Here is a 17,197-nt window from a genome sequence, read left to right as displayed (position 1 = left end):
TTATGAAATGCTCGTGTCAGTAGCAGCAGAAGCATCCAAGGAACATTGTTTTCTACAATGCAGGATCTCAGACAGCCCTTCCCTGACGTGTTGACAGTTGAACATCCGGAGCAAGGAGCAAAGACTGTGCCTGTAACAAGGTCAGCGGTTTCGCTGCTCGCATGTTTTGCCTCGCAGGGCTGGGTTGTGCTGGTGCTTGTGAAGTGTCTTAACTGAGATGCTAAACATTCCTAAAGCATTGTTTTATTCTCTGATGTCTCGTGCCTGGAAGCTGGAGACCAATTGTAAACAGAAAATGTCAAAGCACTGAGGTGAGGGTATTCACTTGTTTGTTAGGTTTAATAAAGGCAATGGATGTTTGGTGCTGCTGTTACAAAAGATGGATTTAAATAATCTCTAAATCTCTTTGTCACTCTCGATTTCATCAATTATTGTTTTATTAGCACTGGCTTTCCCACTGCTGGTGCTCAGTCCAAAATGAGAGCTCTCTTTTCCAAAGCTTGTTTAGGTATTTTTTCTGCATTAGATTCTGGAGGGAAAGATGACCAAAGTGAAACTGTACATTTTTGTAACTCATTAAAAAGTCTGTCTCCAGTAATTAAATAATGAGGGTAAGTATAATCCTAAGGTATTAAAGAGTTAGGTTAAGTTAATAACACCTTTTTCTTTCTAAGCTTTTGCACTCTGTGCATCACTGATTTATTTCTAACGCTCTCAGTCTCAGATTGTGCACCGGGGTGTGAAGAGATGGACTGACTCTCTGGAGCTCCAGCAGAGCGGCTCCAAGCTGTCCCTTCATTTCGGCCAGGTGACCCTGCGGAGAGGAGGGTGAGGATGAGCCAGCCTGGCCTCCGGCATTTCTCCCAAAGAGCCCCAGGGCAGGGTGGCCATGGGCCGGAATGAGCCCTGTCCTGGCGCGTCCTGGGAAGAGGCCGGAGCGGGAGTCAGCCCTTGCACCGAGAAGTTACGGAGATGGCGGAGTTCCAGAGAAGGGAGCTGAGCTGGGAAAGGCTCTGCAGCACGGGGGTGATGAGCACTGAGGGGGCTCAGCCTGGGGAGGCTCAGGGGCGCCTTATTGAGCTCTGTACGGCTCCTGACAGGAGGGACAGGGTGATCCCCACCATTATTGCTCTCTGTAGCTCCTGACAGGAGGGACGGGGTGATCCCCACCATTATTGCTCTGTACGGCTCCTGACAGGAGGGACAGGGTGATCCCCACCATTATTGCTCTGTACGGCTCCTGACAGGAGGGACAGGGTGATCCCCACCCTTATTGCTCTGTACGGCTCCTGACAGGAGGGACGGGGTGATCCCCACCATTATTGCTCTGTACAGCTCCCTCACAGGAGGGGCAGGGTGATCCCCACCATTATTGCTCTCTATAGCTCCTGACAGGAGGGGCAGGGTGATCCCCACCATTATTGCTCTCTACAGCTCCTGACAGGAGGGGCAGGGTGATCCCCACCATTATTGCTCTGTACGGCTCCTGACAGGAGGGGCAGGGTGATCCCCACCCTTTATTGCTCTGTACAGCTCCCTCACAGGAGGGGCAGGGTGATCCCCACCATTATTGCTCTCTATAGCTCCTGACAGGAGGGACAGGGTGATCCCCACCATTATTGCTCTGTACAGCTCCCTCACAGGAGGGGCAGCCTGATCCCCACCATTATTGCTCTGTACGGCTCCTGACAGGAGGGACAGGGTGATCCCCACCATTATTGCTCTGTACAGCTCCCTGACAGGAGGGGCAGCCTGATCCCCACCATTATTGCTCTCTATAGCTCCTGACAGGAGGGACAGGGTGATCCCCACCCTTATTGCTCTCTGTAGCTCCTGACAGGAGGGGCAGCCTGATCCCCACCATTATTGCTCTGTACGGCTCCTGACAGGAGGGACAGGGTGATCCCCACCATTTTTGCTCTCTACAGCTCCCTCACAGGAGGGGCAGCCGGGTGGGGATCAGGTTCTTGTCCCAGGAAACCACCGACAGGACGAGAGGGCGCAGCCTTTAGCTGGACCAGTAGAGTTCAAGTTGCGCATTAGGAGGAATTTCTTCACATTGGAATGGGCTGCCCAAGGCGGTGGTGGAGTCACTGTCTCTGGAGGTGTTTATGGAAAGACCGGACGTGGCACCCAGTGCCATAGCGGTGTTCGGCCGTGGTTGGAATCGAAAATCTCAGAAATCTTTCCCAACCCGACAGACCCTTGAACGAGTTACAAACACGCCCAGGGCGAGGGCCCGGCGCTCCCTCAGCGCCCGCCCCTCCGCGCGGGCGGGGCCGTGCGCAGCGCCGTGCGCAGCGCCACGTGACTGGCGGGAAGCCGCGAGGGGCGGGGCGAAGCCGTTCAGGCCCGGCCCCCCGCACGGAGCGGGCGGGGCGTGCGTTGGCGCAGGCGCAGTGCGCGCTCCGGCCGGCCCGGCTGCGGGGAGCCGGAAGCGCCGCGCGGGGCGGCCGCCATGGGGCTCTTCGGGAAGACCCCCGAGAAGCCGCCCAAGGAGCTGGTGAGGGGCCGGAGCCGCCGCGCGGGCCGCTGAGGGGCCGGGAGTTTGAGGGGGAGTGGCGGCAGGGCCGGGCGGCGTTGCTGTGGCGTCGGGCGGGGGCTGCGGAGGGGCCGGGCTCGGCCTGGCCCTGGCGGAGGCTGCACCCGGCCCGGGCCCGGGCCCTGAGACCTCAGAGAACCCCCCGGTGTCTGGAGGGGCCTGCAGGGAACCGGAGAGGGGCTCTTTGTGAGGAAGTGGAGTGGCGGGGCAAGGGGGAAGGGGTACCAGTTGATAGAGGGGAAATTTAGGTTAGATCCTGAGATGAAATTCCTCCCTGCGAGCGCGGTGAGACACTGGAATGGGTTCCCCATGGAAGCTGTGGGTGCCCCATCCCTGGAAATGTTCAAAGCCAAGCTGGATAAGGCCTGGAGCAAGCTGGGATAGTGGAAGGTGTCCCTGCCATAGCAGGGGTGGTTGGAGCTATATGGTCTGTAAGGCTCCTTCCAACTCCCTGATATTCTATGATTCTGTGATTCTAGCTCCTCTTGCAGGCACAGCTTTAAAATTTGGAAACAGTAGCTGAAATGTTGGGACTTGTAGGGAGAAGATGAGTCTGCAGACAAACTGTTTCTACAAACAGTTTTCTGCTGTCAGTGGAATGAAATAATCAAGTCACTGGTGGATTTCACTGTTGCCTTTCATAAGTAGCTATGAATGTGTTAGAAAACCTGCTGTTTGCTGAGAGGAAGATCATACATCAGAAAAGCAGCAGGGAGAAGAATGACAGGCACACAAGCTGAAGGTTTGGACAAGCTGCAGTGTCACAGATGTTCCCTGGTGCTTTGTAGCAGCTGAGTCCAGGGGAGCAGGCTATGGCTGTTGCTCTCTCTCTCATATCTGGAGAATCTGGTGAGAGAATCAGATGAGGAATGTGCCTTTGGGAGTGTCCTTCCCCTCCTCCCCTGCCTGTGGCAGAGCTCTGTGTGGGCTGGGTCAGTGTGCTGGGCTCCTGAGGGGGGCACAGGGGGAGCTGGGGCTGGGGGCTGCTGCTCTCGGCGTGGGTGAGCTGTGGAACCCCCACGTGTGTTCGTGCTGCACTCAGGAGTTCTCACCTCCTGCCTCAGGGCTGCTCTTGCTCTTTTGCCTTCTCTAACTGGTGAGCTTGCCATGTTCTCCAGTAGCACAGAGCCTGTGAGGCATCTTGGAGCTCTTGGAGGATGGTGCCAGCCACCTTGAACCTTCTTTTGGTGCACAGCAACAGCACAAGGAGCACTGACCATAAAATAAACCACAATAACTTCCACCTTTACATGAGGAAAAGCTTCTTTCTGCTGAGGGTGGAACAGCTGTGGGGTCTCCCTCTCTGGAGCCATTCCAAACCCACCTGGACACTTTCCTGTGTCACCTGCTCTGGGTGACCCTGCCTTGGCAGGGGGTTTGATCTCCAGAGGTCCCTTCCCAAGCCAGTGATTCTGTGATTCTCTGCAGAAAACCCTGCAAAGGCAGCATGGGACAGGTGGAGGGAAGGGTGACAAGAGTCCTCTTGCTGTCATGAGCCCTCCCTGGGGGTGCAGGCTGGCCTGGTGGCTTCACAGGCCTAACACTGATACTGAGACACCCATTATTAGTTAAAAATTCCTTTCCTCCTGTACCTAACTGCAGCTGATTTTCCTAACTGCTTTTTCTTTCCTTTTAGAAGGAATAAGCAGTAGCTGTGTGTGCATCCTGCTGGAGTCTGCCAGCAGCTGTGCTCAGATGCAGTCCCTGAGCAGGGCTGGGGGAGCCATCCAAGCACTGCAGGAGGATGGGGAGGGGTTGAGATTTTGGTGATGGCAATGATTTGCCCTCAGTTCCTTTGTCTGCCCACTCTGGGTGTGAGATAATTTATTTATGATCAATACAAGGCAAATATCTTCAGCCCTTGTGAAGAGCTGGTGATGCATTCCAGCCTGTCTAAAGCTGGGGATTTGTTGTACTTTTAATGCCATACTTTTAATGTACTTTTAACACCTGGATTGTTTGAAGTTAAAAAGTGGATTTTCCTCCAGTGTGGTGTGAGTTGGCTCTTTTCAGCTGGAGTGCTTTGCTGGCTGATTCTGGAATGGTGCAGTGCTGTGAGGGTGATGTTTTTGTTTAGATCAGGAGTGAAGCAGAATTGTTTCATCAGCCTGAAGCTGTGCTCAGGGTAGTTATCTCTGCTCAGCTGGACCTCATACTCCTGTTCCAGCATTGCTGCCTGTGCCATGGTCTGTGCATGTCCTGTGTGAGATGTGGCCTCCTTACAGCTCAACACACTGCTGGCTCATGTAGCTGGGAGCATGGGCTAGCCTGGAGCAGAGTCAGTGGGATTGCCTCCTCCTCTTACACAGAGCAGGAGAAGGGAAGGCACAAACACCCAGCTGTGCCTTTGGGGCAGTCAGGTCAGAGCCCTGGCAGTGCTGGGAAAGAGTTTCCTGCTGTCAGAGTGAGCAGGTTTTGATGACAGCCCACAGCCAGTCTGATTTAATGGTGTGTTTGTGCTGGGCTGGGCACCCCAGAGACAGAAGCTGCAAATCCTGCTGTGGTTCACTTGGCAGTTGCTGATTGTGCTGCTACATGGAGGTTTGTTGTGTGTTGGTTTGTTGTAGAATACAAGTTGTGGAGCAAATCTCTGGCAGGTGTGACGTTTGAGGCAGGACAGAGCTCTGTCGTGTTTCTCTCAGTCTCTTCCCTCTGCTTTTTCCCTCTCATGTTAAAAGGGACCTTTTCAGCTTTCTGTCAGGGTGAGGAGTGACTCTCCAGGATGTTACCTCCCCTGCTCTGAAGAACAACAGGGGAGGCTGCACTCACTTCTGGGTTTGGGTTTTTTTTACCTGTAACCCAGGGTTTAATTAAAAGTACAGGAGCTTTGTGAAACCTGTTAGAAACTTCTGCACCTCTGCAGGGCTTTGGGTTGTATGTGGGGGTTTTTAAGCTGATTTTGTACTTGGGCACCTCAAATGATGGCTGCAGTCAAAACATAGTCCTGTCCACCATGACCAAGAGAAAGTCTTCTGAGACTGGTGAAAGTCTAATAAATCTGTTGCTCTGCTGGGTTTGTGCACCAAAGAGAACTTGCTTTACAAGTTTTCATTGCACAAGTTCTCCTCACTCTGCTTCCCTGGATGGTCAGGGCAAGTGGAGCTCCCTGGGTGAGCCACAGGATCTGGAACAGAGGGATCTTGGCAGGTGCCAGGAGGGAGCTGCCAAAGGAGTGGCTGTGTTTGAACAGCACCAAAGGCAGGGGAAGGGAAGCTGGAGGGCAGAGAGACCTGAGCAAGGGGGAGGAACCAGCAGGAACCTCAAAATGTTGAGCAATGCAAGACTGGGAGGGATGTGCAGCCTGGGGCTGGCTGGGCACCAGCTCTGCAGGAAGGGATCTGCTTTCCCATGGATAATAAATGAGTCCTGAGCTCCCAGTGCACTTCTGCAGCAATGAGGGCAAACAGGGTGTGTGGGGAAGCTGTGCTCACAGTGCTGAGTGCTCTGTCACTGTGCTGCTCAGCAAGAGGCCACACCTGCACAAGTGTCCCAGTGTGGGCACCCAGCTCAGGAGGGATCTCTGCAAGCTAAGGAGGGGTGGCAGAGGCTGCACAAGTGTCCCAGTGTGGGCACCCAGCTCAGGGAGGATCTCTGCAAGCTGGGGAAGGGTGGCAGAGACAATCAGGATGGAGGAGGGCTGGAGCCTGTGGTGCAGGAGGAGTGGGAACTGTGCTAATTTTGGCTTGGAGAAGGTGAAGGAGGAAAGATTTAAAGCCTCTCACTGCCTCTGCTGGGGTTGTGGTCAAGGCACAGACAGGTACCTCTGGGGTGGGGGGCTACAGCCACAGCTGGCCAGAGGAGAGTTTTGAATTGAACATGAAAGGCCAGCTTGGATGGAGCTCTAAGCAATCTGGTTCAGTGGAAGGTGGCCCTGCCAACAGCAGGGCACTGGAAATATTTGGTCTTTAAGGTCCCTTCCAACCCAAACCATTCCAGAATTCTCAGAGGAAAAGTCTTCACCACCCAGGAGTAATTTCAGTGCATCTGCTCAGAGTGGCTGTGAAGTCTCTGCCCTCAGACTGTGTCAAAACTCCATGGATGAGACCTGGACAACCTGTCTGAGCTCTGAACTTGATCCTGCTTTGAGCTGGGGCTGGCTTGGAGACCTGCTGGAGATCTGACTGCAATGGGCAGTGGCACTCTCGGGGCTGTCATGTGTGCCAAAGTCTGTCCCTTGTGCTGAAACCCCCTGGGGCAATTCCCTGTGTGGGAAGTGAGCCAGGCTGTGAGCATCTGACTCCCAAATCACATCCTGCACTCATTGAAGAGTTTTGGTTGGAAGGGATCTATAAAGGTCCTCCTTAACAAATTGTCTGAACATGAAGAGCAGTGCAGTAATTGATGGTATCTCTGCAATGTTTGGGGGTTTTATCATTTGAATAATGAAATATTTGAACATCACTCATGACTTGCAGCTCATGCATTTTGAAGTGCTGCTTTTGATACTGAATGTTTAAGTTACATGAAAGTATAAAAGCGTAGTTTTGAAGTTGGAATTTCAAGTAACTCTCACTTTCTCTTTTTCAGGTCAATGAATGGTCCTTGAAGATAAGGAAAGAAATGAGAGTGATTGATAGACAGATCAGAGGTTTGTACTTGTGTCTCATGTTTTGTTTTTACTCTCCTTGTGTGTCTTCAAGGTTTTTTTTTACTTTAATTGAGGCAGGCTGTGAAATTTAATAACTTGGGGTAGTCTGTCACATCTGGAGTAAAGGAAGATAAATGTGATCCTGGGCCAGACTCAGTCTGTGTTACAAAATGATGTTGCTGTGAAGTTATCCTAGGAACATTTTCAAAAGAACATGAATATTTCATGCTCCCAGTAAGACATAAATGCTCTTAAATCCCTTTGGATAACACGTATTAGACTTATTATCCAGAATTTCACCAACACTGATTTAATGAGCAGTATCAATATGGTAAATAATTCCACATATGGACAGTTCAACTGGCATGTTCTGGTGTGAAAGTGCACATGCCAAGCAAAAGTAGCTTGCTGTCAGCTTGGAAAAATTACAAACAGAAGAGAGGAAGGAAAAAAAAAAAGTATTTTCTGTGTGTGGGTGTTTTGGTATTAAATAATGAGCACTGCACTGCTGAATGTGTCTTGAAAAGCAGAGGAGTTGCTTAATATTGCACTGCTGTTAGTTCAGAATTTGTTCTACCTGCCTTCCCTGAGCCTGAAAATAGGTTTGGGCCTAGGTTTTGTTTTGCCCTTATTTCTTATTTCAAGTCCCTACCCTGTCCCTGGGATTTGTCCGTGGGAGGTGCTGGTGAAGGATATTTTGTGTCAGCATCTGGTTCCTGTTTGCGGTGGCACCTTGAGGAGCACATCCTGCATTGCCCATCCTTCCCCAGCCCTGTGCCTCTGCAGTGGCCTGGCAGGGGTTGTGTCTTGCAGACTTGCAGGGGTTGGTTGGAGAAGGTTGTGCAGTACAAAGTCTGTCCTTGGCTCCAGCATGAGGAACACAGTTTGTGTCTTTCCCAGGAAAATTGATCTACAGGGATGTGAATTCTTTTACTTTCCCCAGGGCACTTTGTGTGGCTGTATCAGGCACAGAGGAGCTGCTACTCTGATCTTACTAGCAAAATATGTTTTAGAGGCTGCATCTTCCACAGAAGCAAAATACCCACATATTCACTGCTGATGTTTCTGGAAATTTTGGGGTTCTCTTAACTTTTTACATGCCATAATGCTTTTAATGGCCTGCACAGATACTGGGTTACATGGTTGTGTGATAGTTTGATGTAGATGCAAATCTAATTATTTTAGCAGCTCTAAACCTGTGTGTGTTTCAGAGTCCTACATTCACAGAAATACAGTTCAGCACTAGCCACCAACCATCTGCTGCACTGATAATTGCCTTTAAAATAAGGTACAGAATATCTTGGTGCCAGGATTTCACATTTTACCAAGGGTCACCTATGGATTGGTTCTGCTGGATGCTTCCCAGGCTAGCAGGCTGCTCCTGAAGGATGGCAGCCAAGTGCCACCAAAGGCTTCCTCAGAAGTTACCCACTGCAGTTGGATTCTGTCATGCTCTCCTGTTTCACCTGAGCCTGACACAGGAAATCCCTGCAGTCTTTAAGGAAGGATGCTAAGCTGGAACCTGTCTTAGTTTCCTTGGGGAAGGCTGTGCTGGATGTGTTTGAACAAGGCAGCACTGGATCCACCTGGGATGAACTGAGTGGGCTTGGATCACTTGGGCACTTGGCTTGAGAGTCAGCAGAGTTACTGAAATAGCAACACACTCTGAAACCATCTGTTGTTGGACTCTGGCTGCTGTAGTGATTTCTCTTTGGGGTAGGCTGTCTTTCAGAGCTTGGAAGGTTTGGAGAGATGAAAGGTATCCTTGTTCCTTCAGAATTGAAATTTTTGAGTAGATAGAGTTGGAGTAACACAGTAACTTTGTGTTTTGCTGAGCTGTGAGGCCCTCTCACAGGTGCTTGGGCTGCTCTGTGCCTCTTGTGCTTGAATGTGCTGCAGAGGCACTGGGGAGGTGACTTTGGCTCCCTTGAGGAGTGTGGCTGGCACTGCCCTTCAGAGATGGAGTTGGCAGTTCCTGCATCCTTGTGCCACTGATCTCATACCCAGCACTTGCTGCCAGTGAGAGCATTCCCTTGGGGCAGGCTGCCCTGCACAATACTTGGGGTTATTTTCAGCCTGCCAGAGTGAGTGTTGCAATTCTCAGTGCTGCTGGGTTCTTCTGGTGCTTTCTGTTTCCTGCTGGATCACTTCAGCTCTTTCTTACCTGGGACTCAGCTCAGTCCCATGTCTGACACACAAATGTCTTCAGGTTTGTGGTGTTTCTGAAAATAATAGTGGGAAAGCAGCAAAGGTTTGTTTTTCTGATTTTAATCCTACAGCTTGCTGCCAGTCCTTTAAGGTAAACACCTCAGTGAATGACACTGAGAGAGTTACTGGTCTTGAGTACAGGGTGCACTAACTCCCACCTGAGAAGCTGTGGTGAGGTCTCCAAGTGCCAGAAGGAGTGTGTTGATGCCTTTGTTTTTATAAAAGGGCAGCTTCTGATTCTTCCAATGTATAACTTTGTCTGGTGTAAATCAAGAAGACTCAAAGCTAAATCTGAGCAGAGGCTTTCTTTGAAAAAATTGTTCTTGTGGTCATTTCAATCAACTCTTTGCAGGAAGGTGAGGAACCCTTACTATCTGAAGTCTTTATTTACTTTAGGATAATTTTTCTTATGGACTCTGAGATCCACATTTCATCAGTGACTAATTTATTGCTGAGTCTGGAAAAGAAAGGAGATTGATATTGTCCTTACTTATTGTGCTTACTCTTGCACTTTTTACTCTGGGCTTTTTGGAGTACCTGGCTCCTCCTGTTCACAGCCAGTGTTGCCTGGCAGGGCAGAACTGTCAGCAGTCACATCAGATTTGCTGGAGAAACCACTGGTATTTAAGAATTTTAATAGTTCAAATCCAGCCATGCTGGATTTGCTCTTTGCTCATGCTTAGTTCAGTATTCCCACTTAAGCACACTCTTAAAAAAGCTGTGGAACAAAGCTGGATGCCAGGAGAGTTTGAACAGGATGTTTCAAGTTGGATGTATATTTTGTGTATATTTATTTGCATCAGGCCAGTTTAATAGTCAGGAAGTTATTTTGAAGTTGTGAGTCAAGTCTTCCTCTCAGAGTGCTGTGTTCTTAGAGGACCTTTTTTGCTTTGTAAGCTCTTAGTCAGCTCAGCATCATGGACTGATATTCTCAGACAGTCCTTTAGAGCTCTCTTGACTGCAAAGGAAATTACAGAGCTGGGTGTTCAGTAATTAGAATTTTCCTATTAAGATTTAGCTGAATTAATCAGCTGACATGTAAATCAGCCCAGAACAAGGTAACAGAGGGAATCTGAAATCAAGCAGAAACAATTCTTTCCATTGGAAACACACCTCAACAAATGCTGATTTCTCTTCTATATCCTTAGGAGTTGGTCATGTTTGCTGTGTTTCTCTGTGCTGCAGATATCCAGAGGGAAGAGGAGAAGGTGAAGAGGTCAATAAAGGATGCTGCCAAAAAGAACCAGAGAGATGTGTGTGTGATCCTGGCCAAGGAGCTGGTCCGCTCTCGGAGGGCCGTAAGCAAACTCTATGCATCCAAAGCTCACATGAACTCAGTTCTCATGGGCATGAAGAACCAGCTTGGTAAGAGCAATTCTGGGCCCAAGCACTGCTCTGGCAGCAGAAGTGAGGTCTGAGGTTTCCTTGTCCAGAACCAAAATTAAATGCAGGCAGAGCTTGAATGTGGGAGCAGCTGTGCTCCTGTGGAGAGCAGCTGATTCCTGTGGGCTTCAGGAACCTGGGAAGATCATCCCAGAGCTGTGAGGCTGCTGAAGTTCTGCCCCCTAACCCCAGCAGGCACATGCAGCCACACTGTCAGAGCAGAGCCTTTGCCACCACCCCATAAACACACACAGCTTTCACTCACTGTCAGCAGCTCCACCCGCTCTTCCTCTTCAGGTCCACTTGTGGAACACACACACAACACACACAACAGATCAGTTGTTCCAGGAGCTGCTCTCAGATGCTCTGTTCAAGCTGGCCAGACACCTGCTACCTGCCCCAGATTTCCTTCTCTGCCTGAACTGCTGGTACCTGGCCCTGCAGGCCCCTGAGGTTTGTGTGTTCCCTGATCCACTTCAATCCTTCCCCAATCTACCTTTGGTCATTCCCCTAAGATGCAGATATGTTCCTGTAATCCCATTGAAAAATCCATTGCAAGTTTTCCCCATGTCCAGACATGCTCTTTTCCCCTACATCCCTGTAAGGAGTCCTGCATCCCTGTAGGCAGGATTGAGTCTGCAGGATTCTCTGAGGCTGTTTCCCCAGTGCCCTGCCTGGATGGGTGTCCCACCCCAGGCTCTGAAGAAGTCAGGGAGCTCCCAGTTTTGGTTTCCTGGGGTTCCTGCCCTCCTTGTCCCCTGCATCCTTGCTGGTTCCCTGTTTGCTGGGATGAGCTGCTCAGCAGATGATGTGACAGCTCTCCTCAGAGCCTGAGGGTTCCAGTGGTGTGAGAATCACATGCTCTGGAACTGAGCTCACAGCAGTTGGGAGCACATTCTTAGTGTGCATTTCCAAAGAGTTGGAATGCATTCCTGATACCCCTGTGTCCTGGTGGAGCCTGTGTCCCTGATTTTGACAGGATCTGTCACAGGAGTAGAATTCTCTTCATCGTGTAGTTGTTGCTTCTCTAGCAAGAGTCTGGGGGCATTTACCAACAGCTGCATGGGGATGGGGCAGCAGTGCTTGATTTCTTAGTGTGGATGAACCCTTTTGCCCCTTGACTTAACACCCATGTTCTGTAAACTCTCCCTGGTCCTTTGAGTTCCTCCAGAATCAGCATATTTCCCTTGTTCCTTATCCACATCAGAAATCTGTTAAAATATGCTTCCTGCAGTTTTCCATAGCTGGAAGCAGTCCAGCCTGTAACAAGCAGAGCAGAAAGCTGTAAAGACAGGAGAAGACTTGGTGGAGATGAACAAGCTGCTGAAATGTCAAAGCATTTCCTCCACCCCACCATCATCCAAGTAGATTTTAATGTTGGATGAGTGATAAAACATAAAACATGTAAGGGTAATTTTATGATTGTTCAAATGTGGCTCCCCATGCATCTCACTTAGGAAAGGAAGGTTGGTCCATCCTTGCACCTTAAGGTGTCTCTTAAAAGGAAAAACTCAAATCTGCCTCTTCCTTATTACCACTGCCAGCATCTTCATCTTCCTGGGAATGTTCTGATATATCTAGATAGGAAATATGGAGGAATCTAGAATTCAGTCTGGGGTTTGTTTGAGAAATGACCACTCAAGGCAAGGTGTCTGTTAGTTTGTTACAAGTGTAGCCCTCTTAAATTACTAAAATGAAAAATAATATGTGCTGTGCCTTCATTTTGCTTCATTAAGGAGTGAGCATTTTATATCCAAACAGGTAAGTTCTCCATGTCCAGGAAGCTGCAAAGCTAGATGGCAGAATTCAAAAAACTTAGTACCCTTAATTACTGCTTTTTGATCTTGGTATGTCAATACATGTGAGGAGAGCTTATAAGTTAGAATAGCCTTTGGAAAGAGTTTTGTTAAATTTAAACAAGCTTATTTGTGGCTTGTCTGCTTCAGTATTAATGTTGTAGCTTACTCTTTGCTGTGGAACTTTGCAGCAGAACTTCTGCCAGGGCTGGTTTCAGTGGCTGGTGTCAGGCAGGAGATCCTGGTTCAGCAGTCACTGCAGCTCTGCTGCTGAGGGGCTGGGCAGGAGCAGCTTTTTCCTCTCTTTGGTGACCTGGGTGCAGCTGGGGTGAAATCTCTCTGCAGGCCACCTGGGCTCCTCATTGCACAGTGCATTTATAGCTTTGCTATAAATGTCACTTTTCCAATGTGGGTATAAGTTGGGCTTTTCCAGGAATTTAGTCAAGAGTAAAGAAGTGCAATGCCTGTTTATTTTTTTAAATTGAATTGCCTAAATGTAAGCAAATTTCCATGTAGGGATGATACAATTTCTCTGCTTTCAGCAGTGCATGAATTGTTCTTCAAACTGTTCTGTGCCTCTCTCCTTCACAGCTGTCCTCAGAGTAGCAGGTTCACTGCAGAAGAGCACAGAAGTCATGAAAGCTATGCAAAATCTAGTAAAAATCCCAGAAATCCAAGCAACAATGAGGGACTTGTCCAAAGAGATGATGAAGGTAAGGTCTGGCACATAAATGAGACTTGGGTGAGCACAGTGTGGCTGTCTCTGAGCTGTGCAGTCACTTGGGTGTCCCCTTTGTCACAGGGAGCTCAGGACACTCTGACTCCGTGGCCAGTCTGATACTGGAGACACAAAGAGTTTAAAATCTAACAGCAAAAAGCTGCTAGACCAACATTCCTAATAATAATTTTGAGTCAAAATTGGCAACATATGGGGAATTTATTTGCCATGGACATGTTCAAAGAAAGAACAATTTTCAGGCATTTATATACACTATAACAGCCAAGATCTTTTTAATACACACACCTAAAAATCTGCCCAATTTATTGCATCATGGTAGAGATGTTTTGTTTCTTTTAATTACTAGCAGAACGTCTCATCTGTCTTTGTTTAATGGATAACCTGAGTTTCATCTAGCTAACAGTGCTTTATTAAATTTGCTGTCCTGCTTAGACAATTACTATTGATTAAGTTTTCTGGGGAGTACAAGCCTTTGATTCCTTAACTTTCTCAAGGTACCATTCTTGTTCTATGACATCTAAATGATCTCTAGTTATATGATAACCATTAAACAATTCTTTATTGAATTTTGTTCTTCAGCTATAGATTCTCTAAGGGCTCTGGGTCCATAGAGTTCCTTTCTGCAGGTGCAGTGAGGTAATTTCTCAGGGTTTCCTACTGACACTTAGCCAATACAGATCTAAACCAATACCAGCCAAAATAACACAATCAAACATTCCTTAACTAATAATTAAGTTTATTACAAAATTTTTAAAGAACCACAAAACTCCTGGCTAATTCAGATGTAACTCACTGTCACTGGTTTAAAGCATCCAGCTCAGTGTCTCCATGTGATGGGAGTGCTCTGATTTGAAAGCATACATAATTCTCTGTTATGACTCTTACATTTTCAACTACCAAAGTTGTTTTGCTTTTTCCCTTCTTACCACTCTAGACTTAGTTCAAATAAGTTTATTTCTAAATAATTTTATCAGTGTACCAGCATGGTTTGGCCATATCTAGGTTGCAGGGCCTGCAAAGGAATCATTTCAAATGCAGATACAAAACCCAAGCTGTGTCAAAGAGCAGTTTTACAGTGTGCTGCAGAGTTCATGCTGCATGACTGAAACTTACACTTGTATTTCACATGTTTGGAGCAGGCTGGGCTCTTGGTTTAGATGTGCAACAGCAGTAAATAACCATGGAATCATGGAATGGCTTGGGTTGGAAAGGATCTTAAAGGTCATGTAATTCCAGCCCCCTGCCATGGAAGGGACATCTGCCCCTGGAGCAGGTTGCTCAGAGCCCCATCTAACCTGGCTGGGAGCACTCCCAGGGACTGGGCATCCACAGCTTCTCTGGGGAACCTGTTCCAGCTCACAGGGAAGAATTTCTTCCTAATACCTAATTTAAATCTCTCCTCTTTTGGTTTAAATAACTTGATGTTTTCCAAGTGAGAACAGGTGCCTTTAATCCTCAGTTTTCTTCCTGCTTTTCCTCTGCAGGAGAGATGTGTGCTCATGTTACATGCCTGGATAGGCAGAACCCCATCTCCCAAGGAGAAATGAGTTTTCTTACTCTGCTGTTTCCAAGGGCATCACAGGCTGCCTTGTTCTTTTCCTGCTAGGCTGGGATTATAGAGGAAATGCTGGAGGACACCTTTGAAGGCCTGGAGGATCAGGAGGAGATGGAGGAGGAAGCTGAGGCAGAAATTGACAAAATCCTTTTTGAAATTACAGCTGGTGAGTTTGTGGGTGCTGAGAGCCAGGTCCCTGCTCTGTTCAATAAGCTGCAGCAAGTGAAATCTTCACCTATTCTGTGCTCTCCCAGTGGCATCTCTTCCCTTGGTGATGGGCAGAGAGCTCTGACAAGCTGATTTCTCAGGGAATACTGCCTGAGAAGGCCAGTGGGGCTCAGCAGGGCAGAACTAATATCCATCAGCTGCTCTCTGTGCAGTTATGTAATTGAGGCTCTCACAGATCTGTGTGTGGCTGTGCACTGAATCCTCTTAACAAGGTGAGACTTACATGATTGGCTGGGTATTGTTATTAATGAAACCAAGAAATGATTGTTATTAATGAAACCAGAAACTGCTGCACTGCCTTGAGTCATAGGCTGTGTTGTGAGTCCTGGCAGTAACATGCTGTGTCTTGTTTGGGGGAAAAAACCCAAAACAAACACAAAATCCCTCTTAAAGCCAAAACCACAACTTCTGCCTTCCAGCTCATGAAGTAATAATGATTTACTGGTTCAGTTATTTGGCTTGGAGGATGCTTAGAATGCTCCTTTCACCTGGATTGCTTGTGATGTGGTGTGACAAAAACAAGCACGGGGCTGCATTCAGCTGCACGACCCTGCTGGCACCTTGTGCTCAGTGCCTGGCACCTTGCCCTGTTCTTTCTCATCCTCATTTGCCTTCTCCATCCTGTTTCCCTGCTCCCGGGCAAGCAGCAGGGCCTGGGGGGAGCTGGGGAAGGAGCACAGAGGTTCAGAGCTGGCAGGGCAGTGCTGCAGGACAGCCCTCACCCCTGGGCTGGCCCTGGCCCTGCTCAGGGCTGTGACCTCCGTGGGAAATGACTGGTTGGGTTGTGTTAGGTGTCCCCAAAAGGCACTAATTATGAAATGAAGACCTGACGCTCACTAATGAGCCTGTTTGCTGTTGCAGGGGCCTTGGGTAAAGCTCCCAGTAAAGTGACAGATGCTCTGCCAGAGCCTGAGCCCATGGGGGCAGCAGCTGCTGCCGTGGATGAGGAGGAGGACATCGAGGCCATGCAGTCCCGGCTGGCCACCCTGAGGAGCTAGGCCCAGCATGGATGTGTACAGATGGCTTGATTTTATTCTGTCCTACCTTCAAAATGCAAAACTTTATGTATTCTCACTTATGTAATATATATATTTTTTTGTTTCTTCCTGAGGATTTTTTCCTCCAAGACACTACTGTAATATACTTCTTGCAGTTTTCTGTTCAGCCCATGTTTCCTGTGGTGACATGGCAAGGGTGGTGTAATGTTATGTATTTTTAGACATAAAGTCCTGAAATATATTCTCATCTTCAAGCAGCATTTCTCTCTAACAGGCACTTGGGTTTAATCTGCTACCAAAAACCTCCAGCACTGTCAGATCTGTGTTTTCCTGAATCAATACAAATTTGTATTAAAGCTGCTTCTAACAGTCACTGCCATGGCAGCAGTTTAGTTTGCATCACTTTGGCCTTTCACAAACAATACCCCCATTTAACACCTCCCTTTTAGTTTTATTACACTTTTCTTTAGCACATTTAGGGCCTTCACTGCATGGTTAGAGAGAAGTTTTCAGTCTGTTCCAGCTCTGTATGGTCACAGGGGAGCCTGGCTTTGCCAAGGCCTGGCACAGTGAGGGCAGGGCAGGTGGCAGCAGTGGGAGGGGGCCCTGCCTCACCAGGCTGCTGGCAAAGCTTCCCTTGGCAGTGCCAAGGCCTCTCTGCTGCTCCAAGAGCACGTTCCAGGGTCACAGGAGAGCTGTGTCTCCTCCCATGGATGTCATGGCTCACAAAAGGCTGTTTGGAAACCAAAAATCTCTGACCCAAACCTGTCACTGCCACAGCACCTCCCCAGCAAAGGCCAGAGCTCTTCATTTAAGGAAGCCAAGTCTCCAAATAATTGTAGAAAAACACACAAGGCACACAGAGAGCTGGATGGAGCCCAACACCTCCCAGTTTCAGCCATAAAAGCATGGGAAGGGCCAAGCACTGCTCACCTTTGTGCTGGGGGAGGCAAAGTACCCCCAGTGCTTCAGGGCTCTGCAATTCAAGTGCTCATCTCCACCCCAAATGCAACAAAAACCACCAAGAGGGACAGCTTGGTTCTTGTGGTCTTAAAAAACCCAGAAAGGACACATCAGAAACAAAGTGGGTGAGAGCTGCAATAAAACAAGACTGAACACAGCTCTTACAGTGGTAAGAGCTCAAAATGCAGCTTCACCAA

At 48.5% G+C, this 17,197-nt stretch overlaps 1 protein-coding gene across 1 annotated transcript; it reads left to right on the top strand.

Moving 5' to 3' along the window:
* The first annotated feature begins 2,405 nt into the window (after nucleotides 1–2,405).
* On the top strand, nucleotides 2,406–16,410 carry CHMP3 (charged multivesicular body protein 3). The gene is made up of 6 exons (XM_059471042.1): nucleotides 2,406–2,503; nucleotides 7,070–7,130; nucleotides 10,524–10,703; nucleotides 13,109–13,230; nucleotides 14,863–14,977; nucleotides 15,901–16,410. Exons 1-6 carry the CDS (start codon nucleotides 2,459–2,461, stop codon nucleotides 16,035–16,037), a joined length of 660 nt encoding a protein of 219 aa, XP_059327025.1. The 5' UTR covers nucleotides 2,406–2,458; the 3' UTR covers nucleotides 16,038–16,410.
* The last annotated feature ends 787 nt before the right edge of the window (nucleotides 16,411–17,197 follow it).

Source organism: Ammospiza nelsoni, chromosome 4 (assembly GCF_027579445.1).
Source record: "Ammospiza nelsoni isolate bAmmNel1 chromosome 4, bAmmNel1.pri, whole genome shotgun sequence".
NCBI lineage: Eukaryota > Metazoa > Chordata > Aves > Passeriformes > Passerellidae > Ammospiza > Ammospiza nelsoni.
This window is presented reverse-complemented; position numbering and strand designations above follow the sequence as displayed.

What these genes read in the sequence shown, in the direction of transcription:
- CHMP3 (XM_059471042.1), top strand. Translation starts at nt 2,459, where the DNA reads ATGGGGCTCTTCGGGAAGACCCCCGAGAAGCCGCCCAAGGAGCTG. An exon ending in GATTGATAGACAGATCAGAG is followed by an intron (nt 7,131 to 10,523) that starts GTTTGTACTTGT and finishes TCTGTGCTGCAG; the next exon opens with ATATCCAGAGGGAAGAGGAG. An exon ending in CCTTTTTGAAATTACAGCTG is followed by an intron (nt 14,978 to 15,900) that starts GTGAGTTTGTGG and finishes TTGCTGTTGCAG; the next exon opens with GGGCCTTGGGTAAAGCTCCC.